Consider the following 23,339-nt stretch of genomic DNA (forward strand, 5'->3'; position numbering starts at 1 on the left):
CCCTGATAGCATGATAAGCGTGACCTTGTACCTTGTTGGGGTTGGCTGTAGTTGCTCTGCCTTTCCCGATGTGAACCGAGGGTGAGGCGAAGCTCGTGTGTGTAGTCAGGCAGGGTCTCGCGTGATGTGTAGGAGCGGTGATGGGTGCGCCCATCCTCACTCTCATCGGATGAGCTGGTGTAGGACATCTCCATTTCATGGCGCCCCTTAGACAACGGCTGGTAGGGTTTGCTGTCCATCTCCTCCATGGCTCGCAGGGCTCCACTTTAGTCACTCAGCACAGCCACAGCACAGAGCACAGAGTCTGGAAGAAAACGAGGCGGGTGAGACGCAGGGCAATGGGGTAGAAACAGCGAGGAAGGGAAAAGGGCAGCAGGGAGAAAGAAGAATGGGCCAGCAGTGGAAAATGAAAGGAAACAGGGGATAAAACGGACAGGGGCAGAGGAGAAAAATAGCGCAAAAGTCTATTATTGAACACAGTGGAACAGTATTGCAACATCTGCTCATTCCAATTACAGCAGACATTCATAAACAGCATTTGGCTTCTTTCATATTTCACACCAAAGGTTGCTCCAAATCAATACGCTCAGAAGGGACCGCGATGGTAGCCATTATGTCCGCACGTGTTTGAAAAAAAATTGGCCCAAATAAAGCAAAGCTTAGTGTTCTGTCAGTTGCGGTTTCTATTTTTCCTCTCGCTACTTTAAGCTTTATCTCTCTTTTACAGACGAGCATTGACAAGCTACGAATAAATCTACAAATTTGTCGCTGAGAGCCGTGTCTCTCACTCTCATTAAACGCTGTGACTCACCAGATTCTGAAGTAATGATGAAATGCTATTAGAAGCCAGTCTTTACAGTGTCATTGCCCTCCCGAATGGAGTAATGATAAATCAGCTCTTTTGGCTCTATTCAGCTCCGATTCTCTTGTTCTTCTTTCAACCACATCAAAATCTGCTTCCGATAACGTCCATCGCTATATACTTATACCGCCAAACTAATGATTGATTGGGACGACGATTAGAGCACAGAAGACGTGATTAGAAAATACTTCATTCATATTAGTTCTCTTTCATCGTGCCCTGCTCGAGGCCTTTCCAGCCTATTTCCTGCAGTTATAAAGCTTCTAAATGGAGCTTGAGAGGGTCATTGCTCATAGAGACAAAGTGCTATGGTATTGACCTCTTCAGGGAGTCCTGTAGTCCATATATCAAAGCCATTAGAGCGTGCCTGCTCAATACCTCAGAGATCTGCGGCATAGGGTGATCACCACCCGCCTGATACAAGTTTACAGCTGACCTTTCTACCACTGCAGTAACGCTTTTATTCCACCTGAAAGCCTCCCTAGCCTGGCCTTGCACTCACCCTCCTCATCCCCTCCATGCATGCACACACACACACATGCAGACCACCCACTGACCTCTGACTCGCGCATTCATCTTGCACACACCCCCACCCTAAAAGCTCACCACTAGCCTTTGCTTGCATCCATCTTTCCCCCTTTAAGCACAACAGGGCCTTTTAAAGTGCACAAGAGCATTTTCTGTGCAATTATCTCACTTCTCAGTCCGTACAGTAGCGTACAGTAAGCTTCTCCGGATTCACTCGCACGCATGCTTGTGGTTCTCTCTGCAATCATGATGCCTTTGGTTTTGATTGGCAGAAGTTATTGCAAGGAATCAAAGCCCGCTATTATCTCAGCTGCCCTGTCAGAACGGGATTGACTGGTGTCACCTTCTCTCTGGTACGGTGAGGAGCGAGTATACATTACCCTGTGAGCTCTGAGCTTGCTTCAGGCACTGACTGCTGTCTGTCTCTACAGAGGCTCTCTGTCCCGTTTTATGTCTGTCTTACATTTACACAGAAAAATGAAAGACTGCAACGCGGCACAAAGGGGCATCATCTTGTTCCTCCGCCGCGCGTTTGAACTCGCACAGATGGTGTAGTGAACATTGCTCTTAATAAATGTAGTTGCGCTTGTATGTGACATGTATAATTCCCTCTTTCTTGTACCGGTCCACCTCTGCTTTCCCTCCTCCCCGCTCTTCCCCTGCCTCGCACGCTCTCCGCCCTCCACCTCGTCCTTCGAGGCTCCTGCGTTTAGAGAAGTAAGCCTGCTGGCGGGGGTTATTCCTGCTAATTCTAGCCCACAGTAGGGTGCCCATTAGGGGGGTTGATTCTCGGTTTTGATGTTGAAACCTGGAGATTGTTTCCTAGAGCCAAGCTTGCTTCAAACAAGACACAGGGGCGTTCTCTAGGACAAGTCAGCATGTGCCACCTGAGCTCAACACCAGGCGAGATTCACAGCTGAGGAATAACCACCTTGGGGCAGAGTGGGCACATTGGCTCAGCTACTGGCAACTCTTCCAAGAGAAAAAGCACAATTGCTCTGAAAAGGTCCAAAGATGTTGTTATAATTAGCTCCGTGCTAGAGTAAATTTTTAATATAGGATTCTTTCAGACCATCCTTACAAGGTTTGTATCATCTCTCATCATTTATTTATACACTTGTAGAACACGGGACTACACGGTGCATTTGTTAAGCTAAGTGCTTCATTGTATCACCATACTGCCAGTTACTAAAAATGATCATAGTCTGATTGCAAATGCAAAGACAGACTGACTGGGAGACTGTAAAAAAACGTATAAGCTATAAGATATGTGTCACAAATCGATTATGGGTGAATATTTTTATGCACTGAATCTCTTATTATTCGGTGAATAGCATAATAAACGTGTTTCTGCTATGAATGGAAAGCAGTGATAAAATAGAAATAGAAAATCTATTCTCACTTGTTAGATAGACACAAACAATATGGGAAACATATGGGCTGTTGCTAAGGTGATCAAGCAGCCTGCATCTTAGGAGGAGGAGCTATGTATTTAGTATAACTTTGAATTTAGTTTTAGCTGTTCTGGCAGCCAGAAATATCTCATTTTTGCATTCTTCATGGTTGTTAATGTTTTCATCGGTAAGGAGATTATAGGCCTTGACCCTGGAGGTACATTATCACTATCTGTTTGAAATGAACACTGAGCTTTTTCAGTGTGTCAAAAGCAGCCACAATCACTGTCTTTATTTCACAAACAGCAACCCTGGAGGCTGAAAAAGGAAGCCAAAGTAGAGATGCCAAAATTCACAGTTCACTTGAAGCAGGCTCCAAAAGTGAGTCAATCTCCGTAGTCTTCAATGTTAAAAATGCTGAACCTTAAAGAGGAAATTATTGGGATTACAGTCTGGAACAAAAATCGTATTTTTTTGTTCCCATCGATAATTTGTTTTGCATCTCTGCAGCTATCAAGGATTATGCTTTCTTTTTTTTTTATTAGGTTTTAAAGTTAGGGGCGTGGCCTCTTTGACAGACATCTGGATGCTTCGTGTGGTACAGCTCATCCATAAACTTTGTGTTCCAGTTTTGATAGGTACAAGTATTTTATTTGTGTTTTACTTAGCACTGATGGTATAATTTGTATAATTATGGTCAATCAAGATTGCACCAGCTATGTTGGAGACTTCACGTTAGGTATGTTGTTGACTACTACCATCTTTTATACAAGGGGTCAGCAACCTTTAACACCCAAAGAGCCATTTGGACGCGATTTCCACGCAAAAGAAAACACTGGGAGCCGCAAATACTTTTTGACATCTAAAATGAAGATAACACTGTATATATTGGTTTTTTTTTCACCTTTATGCTTTGTGTGAACAACTAAGGTGTGTTGCTTAAATCCATGAAGTGCTACAGAGAAAATTACATTTTATTTATGTAATTAACACATTTTGAACTCTTAAAGAAATATAACAAAAGGAAAGACACCCAGCTGAACTAAAATGATCCATGTAGCAAACAAAACCTGTTGAGAGCCGCCAGCCTTATATCGCCTTTGGGCTTTTGGAGCATTGACCCCAAAATAATTGGGGGGAAAAAGCACTATGCTGCTGAAAAATGAAAAATAGATATTTGCAATATTCTGCCTAAATATGTATTTTACCTAATGTGTGTGGCGGGGCGTGGTCTGCAGAGCCGCTGCAGGGGAGGCGGACGCACCTGAGCGGCACCCGCAATCGCGCCTCGCCGCCTTAACGTCTGTGGTCTCTATGCTGTTGTGTTGGTATGTGTCGGGCTGTGAGCTTTAACACCGGCTGTATGCGTACAGCAACCGTGTGTGAAAAGTGGTCAATAGAGAGATGCTGAAAAGCATGTTCATGCAAACATCGTCGGGCCTGCCGTGATATGTTTACAATGGGACTTCTGCTCCTGAACCTCTGCGCACAGCGTCTGCAAATCAGGGCTGTACGAAGTCACTTTCATCTTTACGCAGGACTGTAAGCTGTCGTCTGTGAGGCGTGAGCGGTGTTTGTTTTTAACATAGTTCACAGTGGAGCTGCTGACATGATGTGGATCCGAAGATCCAGAATTGTCTTACCTGGGGTTGAAAGTCTCAATAAATGCACGGCAAGTGTGACGCTTATTTTGAGCGATTAAGAAAATTATAGAATATAATTTTATTTTTATATTCCAATATCACAATAATCTTCCAATTTAGAACTACAAGTTAAAAAAGAACTAACATAAATAAAATACACTTCAGCTAATTACTTAAAAATAATAATTTATTTTCCCAAACCACGCGGAGCCGCACTAAAAGGAGCCGCAGGTTGCCGACCCCTGTTTTATACAGTCTACTTGATTGTACAGCAAAATATACTGCTTAAAAATGTAAAGAACACCTTTTAATCAGAGTAGAGCATCAAGTTGATTAAACTTCTGGGACATTGATCAGTTAAGTAGCAGAGAGGGTTGTTAATCAGTTTCAGCTGCTTTGGTGTCAATGAATTTAACAACAGGTGGACTAAAGGAGCGACAAGGAAACAACCAGCTAAACAGGAATGGTTTTACAGGTGGAGGACACTGACTTTTTTTTTTATCCTAATCTTTTCGGTTTTTTCACTAGTTTTGATAGTGTTAGTGTCAGTGTCACTACTAGTAACATGAGGTGATATCTGGACCATATAAAGGTTGCAAAGATAGTCCAATTCCTCCAGGGTGGCACAGTCTCATGAGTCTGGAGGAGATTCCAGGAAACAGACAGTTACTATAGGAGAGCTGGACTGGGCCGTAGAGGGTCCTTTACCCATCAGCAGGACTGGTATCTGCTCCTTTGTGCAACGAGGAGTAGGATGAGCGCTGCCGACTACAAAATGACCTCCAGCAGATCACTGGTGTCTCTGACCAGGCAATCTGACACAGACTTCATGAGAGTGGCTTGAGGAACTCGTCCTCTTGTGGGCCCTGTGCTCACTCTCTAGTGCTGTGGAGCCTGACTGGCATTAGCCATAGAATACCAAAATTGGCAGGTCCACCACTGGCACCACAGATGAGAACAGGTTCACCCTGAGGACATGTGACAGATATGAAAGGGTCTGGAGAAGCCTTGGAGAATTTTATACTGCCTGTAACATCGTTCGGGATAACTGGTTTGGTGGTCGGTGAAGGTCTGGAGAGGCATATCCATGGTGGGACACGCAGACCTCTACAGGCTAGTCAATGACATCATGAGTGCCATTAAGTATCATGATGAAATGCTTGGACTCATTATCACACCCTACGTCAGTCCAATGGGTCCTGGGTTCGCCCTGGTGGATGACAGTGTTCTGCCTCATGTGGTGAGAGTCTGGAGGCAATTCCTGAAGGATGAAGGAAATGATCAAAATGATCTAGCCCCCATGCTCGCCTGAGCAAATCCAGTAGAACCCTTCTGGGAAATTTTGTTTTGGTCCACGGATGCTGCCAGGTTGCACTTCAAACTGTCCAGAAGCTCAGTGAGGCTCTGGTCCAGATCTGGGAGGAGATCCCCCAGGACAATATCCATCATTTCATTAGGAGTTCTCACATTATCAAGGATGCATGTGAGAGCCATACAAACTGCCGAGGACCATTTTGAGTTGTTACAATGAAATTTCAAGAAAATGGACTAGCCTTTCACTTTGATTTTGGGGGTTTCTCTGAATTCAGCCCTCTGTAGGTGGATAATTTTCATTTCCATCAAACAACGTGTCATCCTTTATTTCCTAACACATTACTCATCCATATCAGTATAGATATCCAGCACGACTTTTTCCCATTGAAATTTGACATTTTCAAAGTGCATCTATCATTTTTATTTGAGCAGCATGGTACAAATCAGAATTCATAGGTAGCATCAGTGTTGATTCAGTATGTGGGGACTACATCCTCCTTATTTACCAAACTAATACAAAGTGACAACACTGAGTACAACACAAGCATCATGTTGCTTTGTTATCCCCTTCCAGTGCTTATCCACTGCCACTAGCCATTTTTTCTATTTCTTATCAATCCCTCTTACACACACACACACACACACACACACACACACACACACACACACACACACACACACACACACACACACACACACACACACACACACAGTGACACGGGAGTGATAATCCATGGCTACACAAATGCAATAATATCTAATGGGACCCTTCACCCACTTGATCCTCCGTCCTATCTATCTATTTATTCAAACAGTGCAGCCATGGACAAAATCTGCTTAGAGAAGTGATCGAGGCTCACATACACAACTTGCTTTTAAAAAGGATTTACGCTCCGAGTCTCCTCTGGAGGGGCGGGGTCCCTCAGATGTCCAACAGCAGCGACGATAACACAAACAGCACGGTCGAGATTGTCATGTGAAAAGGCAAGGACCATGAGGACAAGTCAAAACCGATTTTCGCTTCCCAATCTCAAATGAATGTGCTGAAGTCATGAAGCAAAAAGAAGAGAGAGCATGCAAAATGGAAAAAGAGAATGAGGCAGAGAGAGGATTGGGGCCAGGCAGAGGCAGTGAAATTGAGTTTCAAACTGGTAAATAAACAAGGAGGACGGGGAGAGCAGAGTGGCATCCAACCATATTAGTCCTCAGATTATTGATACAGTATCGTTCCAGGATTACATGCAGAGAAGGCTCTTATTTTCATAACAGGCCGGAGACCCCATGTGAGTAGGAAGCTAGTTTCTTTGTTAGCTCTCGCCTTTATACGTTTCCTTGAAGCTTGTTTGCACAGAGACAAGCTAATTCTGCTCGCTAAACAGGCCCGGCGAGTCGCAGGAATGACGATGAGGAACCTTGAGAAAATATATTCATGCCACAGCATAGACTTATCGCCCCAGATGCTCCAAAGTGAAGTTATGACAATCCTGTCGCTGTTTGCAGGTTTTCATTTTGTCTACCATTACAATGGCTTAATCATCAGAAGCAATTGAGGCACAGTCTGTAGCTGCAAATGCAGATCCAGGCTACAGGTCCTACGGGAGTAAACAGTGAGCTGTCAGAGAGAGAGAGCGCTTCTCCTAAAGCGAGGGTGTATGTGTCTGTGTGTGTGTGTGTGCACCTCCTGTGTGTGTTTGTGGCTGTTTGCATGGAGAGATGGGAGGAGGATGTGTGTGCGTGTGGGGGGGATAGGGCTTAAAAAGCTATCTTCTCCATTCGTTAGCACCACCACGGTTCCTCAGGCATATGACAGGGACGACGATGACGAGCGGCCCTGAAGGACCCACAGGACCCTGTTATACCTAAACCACCCACAACACAACAAAAGAGTGCACCACCCACTGGGAGCCCTCGGCTCCTGCTGAGAGGAGGGAGGGAGGGATGAACGGCGAACAAGGATAAGGGGAGTGATGGATAGATAATAAGAGATGGAGAGATTTCACTATGAAAATGGGGAGCATTGAAGGATAGAGAGATTGCCAAGTGAGACATGGAGTGATAGAGGGTTTTAATTAGTGGATAAGGGCTAGCTATCTGTGGGCGGCAGCAGCACTCTTGTCACGTAGTTGTGCTTTCATAGCTGACCAAGCCTGAAATCTCTTGCTGCCGAATTTACCAGCAGAACACATACTGTAGCACACAAGCACACACACACACACATATAAATATATATAAATATATATATACATACGCATGCTCGGACACATAAACCTCAGCATACAGACTTTATTAGCTCCTGGGTTTGAAGCACACACACACTGACAATCATCCACAGATGGACACACACACACACACTCAGTGCCCTTGCGCCTACAAGTTCTTATAGCATTTCACGCTAGCTGACAAACAGCACACTTGAACACCCACATGCCACAGAGGCTCAACAGTCTTCACTGGCCTTCTCAGCAAAGACAGCATTGTGCGAACCCCGCTTGCTGTTCCTGTGTTGTCGTCGCAGTGTCTTTCACCATTCAGCCTCCGGTTCACCGTACGCCCTCATTATTCCGCACACCGTATAACCCAAGGTTAATGCATCTGCTGCATGTGGAAAGCAAGTCGTATAGGTGACACGTGTAGCCCTGCAAATCCTTGTTGTATTCCCACCCGTGTTAGAATGAGAGCATGACCAAGAAGCAGGAAATAAAGTCTGCGTGCGTCCGCTCACGGAGCAGATCGGCCCTTGTCAGGAGCTGTCAGGAGCTGTCAGGACCAACCTGGGCCATTTGACTATTTATAGTGGACATGGCTCAAATCCCATATCAGCGCTTCATGCCTGAGCAGTGTGGAGAAATCCATAAGGTCCTACACTATTCATGCTCTCTGAATGTGGCCTAGAGCAAGGGAGTAGCTAAGCTTTAACTTTTCAAAGCTTTCTTTTATATCTTGACTACAGTTATGACTTTTTTCTTCCTTTCAGATCTCGACTAAGGTAGCCCATAGTCTTTTTTGTCTCCCCCACTGCTTCTTTCTATTCACGCTCCGATCCTGCCCGTCTCTGATCTAAAGCCCTCTGCTGATTCCCTAGAAGGCCGGAGAGCAAACAAGAAAACACAAAATATGATGCAAGTATGCAACAGCACACATGTACTGTATTCACATCCACTTGAAGGGGCACACGGGGATTTGACCGCAAATACGCACACACACGGAGCAAGAGACACCACCCAAAACCACTTAATCAATATTCCTGACAAGGCAAAGCCTTATTCAACACATTTGATATTCCTCCTCTCTCGCAAGATAAATACATGTCACTGTCCTCCTCGGCGGACTAAAAGGCTGTTCGCACTAACTCGCTTTGCAAATAAAGCTTTACATCATGAGTGACAACCTAAGCTCTCTGCATCAGCCACTGCTTGGAAAAAAAGCCTCTTTCAATAATGCATTTGACCGCTAAAACCCTCCCAACACCCAAAGCCAAGCAAAGTGGCAGCATTAGGGATGCAAAATTAATTGATAAATCAATGCCATTGATTCCTGAAATTGGATTTGGTGACTTGCGATTTAGACAGTATTTCCTGTGCGTCCTCACTCATGAAGTTGTTGATTACGGAGAAATGAGTGAGTAAAGAGCATTAGTCCTCCAGAGGAGCAGCTGAAACGATGTACTAGTAGCTGTTGAGCAGCCCAGCAGATTGATTTCTGAATGCTAAGTGGGCTAATCTTCCGTCTGCGCTGTTACAATTTGATGCTTCTCAGCCTCTGAAAACCAAGGAGCGTGTAAGAGGAGATCTTTTTCTTTCTTTCTTTCTTTTTTTTGCGGCACTCCCAATGCAAAAGTCCAGAGGGCTCCTGCTGCTCCTCAGATCTCTTCTCAGCCCTCACTTTCACTCTGATTCTCCTGGCGGCTCAGAGACTGAGGCCACGGATGGCATTCAGCAGCCTCACACAGGAAAATACTTCTCAACAAAGAGAGAAGCAGCTATTCAAAGACCACGGGACTCAGTCGGGAACAAGCCGACGTTCTCGCAATGCTCTTTTGTGAGCTGACGAGACAGAAGCGATGGGCTGAATACATCCCACCTATACGTCTGTTCAATTTATATAAACATATAAATCCGCCTCAAGGTTATGGCAGACAGTCTGTTTAACCATGCTCTGAGACAGACATAAAAATTTCGAGCTTTCACCAAGAATGAATGCAGGATTGTTAGAAATGTGTATTCAGCCCTAAAGGCTATAATATATATGTGAGACGCACAGACAGGCCATGGTGAGATGTAACAGCGAAAGAGAAGAGTTGCAGATTTCCAGATAAACAAATCACATAAATTTGAAATCAATAGCACACATACTGTAAAATGTATTTACAGTTAGGAAGTGGCAGAGAGACATTTGAAGCACTTTTTCCTTCGATATCTCAAACCTCCGCCTTGCTTTTTCATTTATCCTGCATCTTATTTTCCACTGCAGTCCTTTTTCTTTCTCCTTCCTCAAAATTTGTTAGGCAAAATCTGCAGTGGGCACATTCCTCACCAATTTGCATTTCTCATTTTGGTTCCTGTCAAATGAATCACTGTGTCATCCGAGCACATTAACGACAACAAAATAAGGATTTTTTCCCCCCAGACAATTCCTTTTTGAGACCAAGGTGGGGATGACACGCGAGAGCATCTGGTAAAATTTCAGATTTCGGGATTGTTACGTCCGGAAACGTGATGTACAAAGCCTGGTTCGCATGAAAAATGGCTGTGCAGCTCTGCCGTTCTCTGGTTTTCTTGGAGTACATATTGCCTTGTTTTTTTTGGTCTTCCTTTTTTTCACATCACTTTGCTTTGTGCAGTTTGGCTTGACATCCTGGCTTGCAATCAGCGAAGAATATGTGTCTCTACAGACAGAAGTCAATTTGGTGCGATGATGCACGCGCTTGAAATACATCCCTGAGTTCACGGTGGATCAAGTCTCCTCCCTGAAATTAAACCTGAACAATGAAAACAATTCACCTCCTCGCAAGGCACTGAAAAACACACCCAACCCAACCGTACTGTACCCTACTGTACATTGCATTGTGCAAAATGTGGCTTCCAGCAGAGATGCATCAAGCACCATTTTGGCGCTATTCATCTTTTCTATGAGTTAATAATTCATGATCATCTAGAAAGTAGAGCTATGAATATTACTGATGATACACATGAGGCTATTTACCAGTCAGCAGGAAATAGATGAACTCGTTTAGCGGAGAGATCTACAGTGTAATATCACTGTGTTTTATAGTGCTAAATAAATCATTTCATGGGCATGCAACAAAGCTACTGATGCAACTCATTCATATTGAGTTATTAATCACGGTCTTGAGGTGCAACTGTAGGTGTGTGACGTGCTGTTGAGCTTCATTGTGCGCTAATATGGAGCAGACGTGAAGGCGACTTAGTCTCCAGTTAGTAACTTGGCTAAACCATGGCTGTTTGCTTCACCCTCAAGGTGGATCGTGCGCAGTTTTTCGGCATATCTGACGCATCCAATTTCAGCCGGTACCCTCTCCTGATGGCTCCCGTGTCTGCAGGCGATAAGCTAGCCAGTGCCAGCTGCCCCTTTGTCCTCTGTGTGAACAAATGCAGGATATGATATAATTGGTTTAAACTTAATTATTTTGACACTAATTCCAAGATGTGGACCTGGAGGTGAAGGACAATTTATGTGGTAATAAATTGGGAAAGAAACAAAAATTGATTTTTCTTCTGCTAAAGTTGTCTGCTGACTGGATTAATAAAAGATTTTACAGTGGGATGCGTGTCCATGTAGAAGTGCTTTCTATGTGTGTCATTAGATACTGCATTGTCATTTTTTATGATAGTTCCAGTACAGCAATATCAGAAAATAAAATGCTGTCATGAAAGAAAGAATTACACCGAAATAGCTCAGCGATTGACTGAAATAACATTTATCTGCTAGGGTTAAAAGTAATTACTCAAGCAAAAATATTCCATATTGCGAGGTTATGGCTCCTTCTAACATTAACTTGTTGTTTTTGTATGTTTGCGCTTGGGGCTCTTGGGCTGACATTTAAAGGCATCACTACAAATTCTAAGAACCATATTTATTTATTTTTTTTAAAAAGCAAGAAAATGTATTAATAAGCGATGAAAAAGATTGTCTGCTGTATCCCTGTGTGTAATATAATTCAACATAAATACGCAAAATTAGGTCCTCAAACCTTAACGCGCACGTGCTAAGGTTTGAAATTAAAAATATTCTGACAGCTATCTCAAATTTCTGTCTAGGTGTGCGCCATCAGCGCTGGTCTTCACACACACACACACACCTCTTGACAAATTAATCTCATATTTTAAAGAGAGGTAGAGTGGGCTTGACCAGCCAGCCTCTCGTGGTTCTGATCCTTCTGTGTGCAGACTAGAAATCTGAAAGGAGGGGGACCAGGATGAAAGTGGAGGAGTGTGAAGGGAGGCTGTGATTGCATTTTTGTCATAGAAATCTCACATAACACCTGAGTAGTTATTGAACTGTAAATAGTTCCTGACTGTTGCCCATAGCCCAATGGAAGACGACAAGAGAGAACAGAGGGCTGGAGATGCCAGTTGAGACTTAGCAGAGTACTTTAAAGAAGAGTGCCTCCGGCATATACTGTATCTATGCGTGTGTGTGTGTGTGTGTGTGTGTGTGTGTGTGTGTGTGTGTGTGTGTGTGTGTGTGTGTGTGTGTGTGTGTGTGTGTGTGTGTGTGTGTGTGTAGCATTGGCAAAGAAGGTGATTTTGGTTACTATTTCTATCTGTTTCTCTGTTGCTGTCGGTCCAGGTTTTGGTTTAGACACACACACACTCACTAGTAAAAAAAATCTTCAAAGCTTAATATGTAACTACTGAATTCTTAATAATGGTCAGTTACTAGAAAAATACAATACATGATACTTACTGAAGTAACATTTTGTGATATTTATCAATAAATGGCGACCAAATATCTAAGAGTTCAACTGTTTTGATGAATCTTGTTTTTATAATTAGCTGTTAATGAGTCTGCAAAGCCATCAACTGAACCATTTTCATATTTACTGCTTTTTTAACAGTAATCACTTTGGTGCCAACCCTGCTTTCTTATTCCAAGTGCCTGAATTGTCAAGTCTAAATGATGGGCTCACTATGTGAGGTTTTTATAGGGTAATTTGGTAGCACTATATTGCTTTTGTATTTCCTTTTTTCAAAAAAAAGAAAAAAAAAATCACAGGCTGGCAATTTCCTTGCTGCAGAGGCCAACCACAGGCGAATGAATAGAGGAAACGCTAATTAGCACTGCAGGATTTGTTAAACAATTCCTCTTGAGGATGGAGCAGCATTGCAGCAAGAAGGTAAATATTTGAAGTTGTACAGTGGTTACATCTCTAAGTGTCTACGCTGCGTATGTGTGTGTGTGTGTATATGTGTGTTTGTGTCTGCAAGTCTAGGGGTCTAGCACTCTGATTAGCTGGCTGGCGTGAGCGCTTTTACTTTGAAATTATCAGCCGGGTGGTGAACGCAAACGCATTTTATGCTTTTCCAGCAATTACATTCCTACTATATGATGGACATGCAGAGAGAGAGCGAGAGGAAGAAGAGGAGAGAGAGGGATAAAAACTCCCACCGGGCCACATTTTGCCTGGCTGCAGCACTGAGTGTTGTACTCTATATAATAAACAACCTCTGATGCATTTCACATTGTCCTCTCGCTAATTCATGACCCCAATTTTATTAAAGAAAATGAGTTTTGTGGACAAACTTGTGGGTCAGAAGGGAAGATTGTGAGCGATTCCATGGGAGAGGGGAGCATTACAGTGCCAGGGGCTACTGCATTCCTGGAATGAAAATTCATAAATAATGCAGAGCTGGATAACAAAAAGAACTCCCCCGCTGTCTCGCACAGCACTGCACTATCCAAAGGCCATGCAATATCACTCAAATCTCAGAAAAACACAAATTATTGGAAGTAAGCGAACAGTTTTTTTGTTTTGGTTTTTTTTTTGTTAGTGGTTTCTTGACACAGGACAATGGGATCTGCTGACAGCCGAGGCAAAATGCCAGCATCCTAACAATCGGCACTCGGGGCCCAAATTGTCAGGAAGTTGCACTGAAATAATGATGTGACTCCAAGCCAAGGAACTAAGCAGCTATTTTGGATTTCCAAAACACCATATGCACCGCCCGCTTAAGAACAACAATTGTGAAAATTAAAAAGTGCAACAACTGAGGGAGATAATTAGCACAGCGACAACTGCTAACTGCTGCTGAGAGAGTGTGTGTGTGTGTGTGTGTGTGTGTGTGTGTGTGTGTGTGTGTGTGTGTGTGTGTGTGTGTGTACGTGTGTGTGTGCTAGCTCAAGTTTAAATGTACAATCTGGAATATCCGAGTGATTGAAGGGTGGTGTGGTGAGTTGGTTGACTGACAGGAAGGCCTTATCAGTGGTGTGTGCGCAGCATTTAATTGCTGAAGTGACATTTCAATTCAAAGGCCTGTCCTGTGGTTGTTAAGGTGTTGCCATTATGGGTGTGCCATTTAAAAAAAATATGCACTTAATCACTGTTGATCATCGCGGAAGTACTGAAAGTCATCTGCATGTATGCGAATGACAAGAAGGCCGCCACCACGACGCGAAGCCAATCTACACCAGAGCACCAACCATCAACCTCTGCTGGTCCAGTGCATGCACATCATCTCCCTATGACTAATGTGACTAAAAGAGTGTGCGTCCATATGGTGAAGAAGAGAGCATGTGTGTATGTGTGTTATCAAGCCTCCTGTACAAGATGCACTCTATTAATCACATGGAGCTGAGACAAAGTGCCTGATTTTTATCATGACTATCAATAATGTGCAAGCTGAAGAAGAATAAAGCACAGCTACAGCTTCGTTGTGAGCAAAGCCAGGTAGGGCAGTGACACGGGAGGGTTACACCGTGTGACAAAAATCCCCACAGTTCAAAGCTTGCAGCAGAAGCCACACCGGGTTGGTTTGCTTTTGTTGTTTTCTTTTTTTTGAACACTCCAAAATAATAATGCAGGAATCAGGTATGCCAGATGGGTGAAACAGTCCAAACACTAATGCAGCTCTCTGAGAGATGTGTACAGTGGCTGTAGTGGGTGATGCATTAGATGCATGTATTAGAGATGCTGATGAATTATAGCTTATGATTAAAATGCTTTTGCCTCCCCTCAATCAAACAAAGCCAGATTTAATACCATCGGAAAAGATGTGGAATGAGAGTTCAAAGCTAATGGAATAATATATCTGGAGAATTCCTCAGAAATCTGCATTATTCATATATTTGTTTTCCTTATTTGTTGTTGTCTTATCTATGACTTATTTATTTATTTATTGGAAATGTGCCTTGAGTGGTTTACTCCAAACAATTATTTATAATCTGCTGTGAAGGGGAGAAGTGAGGAGGTCTAATTTAAGTCTCTCAGAGCCTATCCATCTCGGTGCAATTTGCGCTGCCTTCACAATAATTATGATTTATCAAAATGCATTTGCCGCCTGTTAATTATTTACCCTCACACATTTTTAAACTGCGCCAACGTGGAAAATAGATATCACGCAGCTCAATAATTTAGGCCAGAAATTGCCTCACCAGCCATCCAGAAGGGCTAGGAGTTGACATGAGAGATGTAAAAATAACAGAGAAACACAGTGGGTCACGGTGCCTGTTGGACCTATACTGGTGGTAATGTCTAGCCCGGGTAGGCGCGTCAGAGAGATCTACACCCTCTGGATCTGATTGCTGATGGAGATAAAGCGGACGAGTCAGAAGTGGAGCAAAACACAACAACAAAAAAACCCCAACAACTCAAGGCTGTGAGTGTTCAAAACGGCTACGACACATACAAAGCTGGCAGCCTGCTGCTCCGCGCACTGTACTCGGATCGTCATCATTTAGACAGGTTGTCACACACACAGGCACAAAGTCTGCATCCCCACACTTCAAACGAGGTGCACTGGTTTTCATAAAAGCCCAACCACACACACGTACACAAACACACTCACATACACACGCACACACACACGTTTATATACTCTCCCCCTCTCTGCGTGTCTGCCTCACTCTGTCATACACTGCACACACACGCGCGCACAGACACGCACAGGTCATAGCACTGCACGGCGCATCAGAACAGCTGATAATCACCATTCCCGTGAAACTCACGTTGTCTCGGCACCCGAGCCTCGTTTAGCCAAGCAGCACCGTAGCCCGATCTCCCTCCCCCGCTTAATGAGCCCACTAAAAAGGCCAGAACTGAACGTGCCGCTTACCTTCCCGACGTAAAGACATCCCTTTAGTCCGATTCCGTGCTATAAGCAGCCTGCAAAAGCCGAAGTGTGTGCTATCCCCCCTCCCCACCACCGGCAGAAATGTGACTTGAGCTCCGGTTAAAAAATGTGGACGAGACACCCTCTCTCCGCGGTCTGGTTTCGAGGCGGCGGTGCTGATGATGCTGATGATGCTCGCTGAAATGCCGATGGAGGACGACGAGACGATTTTGCGCGGGGAGGAAGGGATCTCCTCGCACGGGGCTGTGCGCGAGCCAGCTCCGCTGTGCGGTGTGACAGGGATCCCGGCGCGGTGCGTTTAGCCGCAGTTGAACCCGATGATGCTGTTGCTGGTGAGGCTCGGTGGTGCTATAACAGTATCCCTGGATCATACCACCGCACCGAGGAGAAGGGGGTGTGGCACAGACCGGCCACAGACACAAACACTTGCAGGCGTCAGGAGGTCGTCTGGATCACTAGTCAGACTCGTTCAGGTGGTGCCATATGGCTGCACACCGTGGTCCTGCGCTGGAATGCTGACTCATTAAGACGAGGAAAAGTTTCGCTTTTTCATCCGGTCCCATGGAGCAACAGGCCCGAGAGCTGCAGAGGTGCAATTTCACCCCCACCCCCCATAAAAAAAACCCCATTATAAAAATTATACAAAAAAGTATAAATAAAATAAACTCCATGTTGTTGCGAGGAAATATATAGGACCCAAAGAAAGCCTTAAAAATCAACAGCATTCACTTCAATTACTTTTAAGCAGAAGATGGAATATGGCATTAATTTATGGCTGCAGTGGGCCTGGTGTGTTATTACACCTGCACACCATCTCATAAGATGTGTTTTTCTTTGCTAAATTAGCCACCTAATGATTCTGACCTGTGCTCTATGTGCGATGCATTGGAGTGGGTATTTACAGCCAGCCTGCTACAAACAACTTGTGAATGACAGGGGTTCTAATGATGCAGTTTATTATTTCCCCAAAGCGCTGTACGCGCGGGGCTACAAACAACCATTTTGACAGCTGCTTCAGTCTACCCGCCTTTCAGCCTGTCTTGCTATATCCCCCCAACACAACACAGCAGTATGCATCTTTTATCAACAATAGTTTTTGGCACTTTTCGTCAGTTTCATCGGCCAGTCCGCTCTAAACAGTTCCGCCCCACCCCACCCACCCCTCCCCCCCAAGGGGATGAGGTTATCCAAGAGGAGACCTCAGTGAGGGGAAAAGATCTCCAGGTCCTTGTCCGTTTGATGTTAACTGTGCCTGGCTGGTGCAGAAATGACCAGTGTGTGTCAGTGTGTCAATATGCAGCTGCCTGGTCACTACAGGACCATGCTCCCTTTAACTGCGCAAGACTCTAAATGGATTTTGATCAGGATTCAGAGGGACTCCCCCCGGATCTCTAAAGGTGCTTTCTTACACTGTGGAGAACAGTGCGTCTCTCTAACTCCCTTATTTGCCTGCAGAGTCCTAATGGCAGGCACATTACACCTCCGGTGGCTGGGTAAACGCTCTTTTAAAAGAGCACTTCCTCTTTTTGCCTGACACATCTCACTGAGACATCTCCTTGACAACCAGCTCATTGCAGAGATTTGAAATGTCACAGTGTTTTACTGTGATTCTTTTTGAACATTATTGTCTATGGAGGAGAGCGATAATAGATGTGGAGAGGGGGTGGTTGGGTGGGGGGGGGGGGGGACTGGCCTTGCTATACAGGAGAGACTTATTAAGGACAGGATGACACAAAGAAAATGAAAGTAATGTTTTATAACTAGCCCTGGCGTACAGCTATGATACAGTGTATCTAATACACTTCATGCTGGGGAAAGTTTTTGGAGCAAAGTCAGACAACATTTTATTTGATAATAAGGCTCATTAGAGCCGCAGAAGCTGTATGGTGCTGGTTAGAGTGCATTTCAGACGTAATGTCAGTTGCATTGAATCTGGTGTCACCGCATTATAGTTAAAGTGACACGACCTAATTAAACAGTATCTCATCAGATACTGTTTCGACCAATGCAGTTGGTCGAAACAGAAAAAGATGAGCTTGTTCTCCATAAGACCATGTTTGCTCATCTAATTATTCCTGCCCTATTTGGAAAACATGGAAGCTCAGCTGGGGTGTACAGGGAGGAACAGCGAGCACAGAGGTGGATTTAGAGGTTCATAAAAGACGATGTGAGAGTCTAAAGAGAAAGCAACCGCTACTGGTGTGAATGCTAAGATGGTAGTCTGGCAGGAATCACTTTAATGGGAAGTTGTCCGCAGTCCTGCCACCCGTCCTCTCCCCTTGATTACGAGCATGCTCATCCCCTATGACACATCTATTAAAACCTGCGTGCTCGGGGTACGTTGCACTTCACATGCTGTCATGAAACAAGGGCTAGATCTATAATGCAGCCTTGCCTTAAAGCTACTTCAAGCCTTAGCACTGATATTGGATTCCAAGTATCCCTGCACTACTTCACTTCACAGCTGGAGGCAGTTTCCTTGAGCATTACTTAGTCTCATACATGCAAACTGCAAAGCCAACACAGCTTCTACTTCTCGGAACTCTTTGCTCCTTGTGGGCTGCGTTCGATTGGCCGGTGATCAATCTTTCCACCACGGAAACCAAAAAAGGCAGCCGTTGCACGTTGCAACTAGAAACTAACAATTATTCTCTCAATAGTTTGTAATTCTCTCTGTTGATTATCTCCTTTATTTTCCCCTCAGTGTGGTTGCCTCTTCCTGTGCAGTCTTCTAAAAATATTCCTTCAATTTTCTACAATTTCTCTTATTTTTCTGCTTTATTTCACCCTCATCTCTCTCTCTCTCAATCCCCCTGCCTAGCACCATCCTCTCTCCAGGGTGACGTTGCTGAAGGGGTTTCTCTCATTCTCTAATAAGGGATCTTGGATCAGTGCTGTCAACAATGCTCACCAGCTGCAGCAGAGATACAGTATTATTCTGCCCTTGCAGTGGATGGCCTGATCTCGGGGGACGTTAAGAGTTAACTGGGGTATTCTTTCTCCGGAAGGGTGTTAGGGATGTGCTCCATCACTCTTTCTCCCCTCTGTTCTCCACCAGTGCTCCAGCATCACCCAGTCAGCCATACGCAGCTCGAGTATCTCACCGGAGACAGAGCCAACCATTTATTGAAATCTTTTTTTTTCTCCTCTTTTAAATGACAGAGCTGTGACCTTTCCCGATGCATACGCTTCACGACCATAAATTCTCGCAGATTTCATTTTACATTTCCTCCAAGCATTCACAACCAAATTAACACCTCCACAGCCTTCAACCTACAGGCAAGAATACAGTATTTTCATCTTCAATTATTACTTCTTTTTTTTTCTTCTAAAGACAAAAAAAACTTTTCGATAGCACTTCAGCACTCTAGAAAAAAAGGGGGTGGTATAATCTGTCCTGAAAAACACACACATTTTGACAGCATCGTCAAAGCCTGTCCTTTCCTAAGCCTGTCATCTGCTTCCCATCGAGAAAAGGAAAGGGGAAGAAAAGAAGTGAGCATGGAGAGGTAGCTATTGATTAACCAACAACAGTAAGAGCCCTAATGTGTGAGCACGGTGAACCAGTTTCAAAGTGTTGACAGATGAAACAGCTATATAACCTCACCCAGGCGACACATTCTCCTTCAAACCTTTCTCTCATAATTAGTCATATCCCTGAAAGGGCATGACATTAATAAATTCCACTTCAAAATCCACATGTATAAACTGAGCAGGATTTAAAAGAAAGCTATATTTTTAAGCAGCACTGCTCTGACATTCAATAGCTAGTGAAGAGCGAGGAGGAGATTGCACTACAGAGGACGCAGAATGATACAGGGGGAGGACATCACTGCACCAAAGACGGGCTCCGAGCACGTGATGCAGGAATTATTGATTTATAAGGCATATCTTTATCCTTACAGTATGCATGAAAGCGAAGAGAACATCAAGAGCATCTCTCAATCACCTTGAGCAATGGAATCAAGTCTTTGTTCTGGGCTTAACAAAGCTTCAACACACACACGCACACTCTTTGGTCCCAAAACCAAGGCTAAAAAAAAAAAAGCTTTTTACTTTGGTCCCCTAAAATCTGAGGATTGTTCCCAAAAGGATCAAAGTGTATATGTATGTTTCAGCAGCTTTTGTATTTAAGTGTGTGTGGCGTTGAGTGCTTTCCTCAGACTGTGCAAAAAGCCCTCAGATACCGAACGCCACCCTAAAGCACGGGCACTTCTCCTCTCCTCCTTTTATCACTGTACACTTCTTGCACTCGCTACCCTGCTTACCTGTGACAGGCGCTCCTTTCAAAAGCACCTCATTGCATTTCAAACGCCAGTAACTCCCACTCCCGTTTCCAAGACTCCCACGCAGACGTACGCGCACGCAGCTGTCAGCTGCCCAAATACTGTATATCCCCTGGCCTTCCCTCCCACCCCTTCCTGAACTAACTCCTCCACAACCTCGAGTTGTTGAGAAAATAATATTTTATGCATGCCACAGCAGCCCACACACAGACACAGCTTATGAAAGACATACCGAGCCTACTTCGCTGCCAACATTTGTGTGAGTGTCGTGCGTGTCTCCGTCTGCGCTCACGTATATTTGTGTGCTGCTTGTTTTTATATGCTAAATTAAGATGCACTTAAATGATGTTCTTGTATTTAAATGCAAGAACACATTGCGCAGCACTCGCTTTGCAGTGTCTCAGGGATCAATATACATTGTGCGGATGCTGTGTCTATAAAACTTAGAGGTCCAAAAGGCCACGGGAGTCTAGTTTTGGCATAGGCACCACATTCTCGGGAGAATTCATCACAGCAGCGGATTCAGATGGAGTCTGCCTACATACCTTAGCATTTGTCAAAACAGGAGAGGACACAGTACAATGAATTTGCATCTGTTTGAAGTGGTATTATTAATTCATGCCAATGAATGCCTGCATAAGGGAGACTGGGTAAAATCTGAAAGGGGGGAAAGTCCCAGTAAGCAGAGGGACTGTTTGATCTCGCTGCGTCTTCTTGTTCTTGTGCAGCTTGTTGAAGCTATATTGTTGTCCAAGCATCTTTATGACTACAGGAGGTGCCCCGTATTAGCCAAGCCCATTTGGGAACAACAGGCTGGTATATACGCATGGGCCTATCTTATTTAATCAGCATGTGTTGAGCTAAATGACAAGCCATTATCACTGACCACTCATTGACTACTGCTCAGTTTCTCAAACAGCCCAAGCAAAAGGTCAAACAGCGATAATGAGTAGAGAGAAAGAGCTATTCCTAATTAGACATGAATGTAAAATCTGAATGTGAAATTAGGCCCGGTACGCGGGAGCAGGAGATAGAGCGTGACCAGTGTATTCCAGCTGCACGCGATATATTTACTCTTTTCTCTGTTTTATTGCTTCACACACCGGTTGGCCCCAGAGTGTGCACACAATGGATTGTGTGTATTTCTCATGATTTATATTTAAGCATTCACATGGTGTGAATTGTTGCACCGCAAGGTTGCCAGTGCTTGCATACTGCACATGTGTGCGCGTGGTACCCATGGGGTAGATTGTGCATATGCTGGCATAGCTATTTGGGTGTGTTTGAGTGAGTGGGGTGGTGGTGACAAATATAGTGGTGGCACATTATCAGCAGCAACACAAACACAGGCTGGCAGCATCCCAGCTGTTAAAAGGGGTCTTTATTTGTGCGTGTGCGTGGCTGTGTGCGTCTGAATTAAGGCAAAAGAAACAAGGAAGGGTAGTGCCAAGGAGGGAGGTTTTTGCCTTCAGGGAGAGTGGTAATTACATGAGAGTGCGCCGAAGATAAAACATATTAATGGTAATACTGGTCAGAGGGGTGCTGTCCTTGGGGTTTCCTGGAGAAACATTTTAAGCATGTTACAGTGCTGTTGATTTAAATCTGCAGCAAACACTGTAATTCCCCTCTCCGGTTTCTTCCTGTTTCTGCTCGAGCCAATGAAGTTGTCAGCACGTCTTTCCCATCTTTCAACCAGTGGGCTTAAGCTCAAGCCCCGGTGACAGGAAGCATTTACTTTGCTTAAGTGTCCTTGAGTATTTTTTTTTGACTTAATCCCCACCTGCTCTAGGGGCGCTGTTCTGTTGTTAACCTGTGCTCCCTGCAGAGGCTTGTAGAGCAGAATTTCACCCTACAGGCCACACAGCTTCCCACAGAAGCGGCTCTGTCCATGGTGCTGAAATACAGCAGCTAAAATCAAGACATATGCTGTATCCAACTTTATAAGTGACATGCTAATTGTAACCAATACTCAGTATGCATAGCGTTCATTCTGGAAAAGTGCTGAAATTAAGCATACTCAAAGATAACAGTATGCATACTAAATTCACTTGTATTCAAGTGCGCTGTTGATGGAGGTTATTATCCCACAATGCTGCAGAAAAGCTCTTCGCAGCTGGGGACGAAAAAAATAAAATAAAATAAAGCAAATTGTGTACGGCAGTGAGACTGCTTAAGGAATATCTCGGAAAACAAACATTTAGATTTCTCTTTGTGGAAGAGAATAATTTGATATTCAAAGAAAACACACTTTCTCTGAGAGATTTAGAGGAGAAGATTGATAGCATTTCCTCAGCTTCTAGCACCCAGCTGTGAACAACAGAGAAAAATAGCCTTCCGACTTCACATGTCAGCACAAATCCTGCATTATTTCCTTCTATTTTAGAAGACAGAGCCGTCAAAAGTTAGATTAAGTCGTTGTGTAATCACTGAAGCAAAAGGGAAAAAAATAATAATAATTATATATATATATATATATATATATATATATATATATATATATATATATATATATGGTACACGGTGTCCCAGTGTCAATGCATTTCTGCTAAGAGATAAAGCAATTGCTATGAGCATACATTCAGTTAATACAGATAATAGAGGTGGTAAAGAATCTAATCTCATCGCGGCAAAACTCTAACAACACAGTAAATCATCTTTACTTTTACCGAGGACAGACCCACACACTTACATGTGTGGTGCTCTGGAGAGGGCCAGCTCTGAAACAGCAAATGTTATCTGGGTGAGGCATAGCACATTCAGAATATTAAAATTAATAATTAAAAATGCCTAATAATTTCTGCTCTGTGCTATATGTGATTAGAGCAGGATTAAAGGAGAAGCCTTGAAAAAAAAAGCTCTGTAGTTGTGATTGCTATCAGAGTAGCATGAGTTAAGAAACAAAATTTGCTCACGGATCAACATTTTGCAGACAGATTAATAACATATTGACCAAAAACTCACATTTTACGTCTGTGTTCTTTAAGCTTTAAACTCACAAATAT

General features: G+C 43.9%; 1 protein-coding gene across 2 annotated transcripts in view; it reads right to left on the minus strand.

Moving 5' to 3' along the window:
- The window catches only part of tenm1 (teneurin transmembrane protein 1), a 191,642-nt gene extending 174,828 nt beyond the window's left edge, over positions 1 to 16,814 (minus strand). For both annotated transcript variants that reach the window (XM_026188289.2, XM_080287598.1), the window contains exons 1-2: positions 16,034 to 16,814; positions 32 to 304 (exon numbers count right to left, since the gene is read on the minus strand). In XM_026188289.2, the coding sequence (XP_026044074.2) occupies positions 32 to 248 (217 nt within the window). In that variant the 5' untranslated portion in view covers positions 249 to 304; positions 16,034 to 16,814. The remainder of the gene's footprint in view (positions 1 to 31; positions 305 to 16,033) is intronic.
- Positions 16,815 to 23,339: the final 6,525 nt, after the last annotated feature.

This window comes from Astatotilapia calliptera, chromosome 2 (assembly GCF_964374335.1).
Source record: "Astatotilapia calliptera chromosome 2, fAstCal68.1, whole genome shotgun sequence".
In the NCBI taxonomy this organism is placed as follows: Eukaryota; Metazoa; Chordata; class Actinopteri; order Cichliformes; family Cichlidae; genus Astatotilapia; species Astatotilapia calliptera.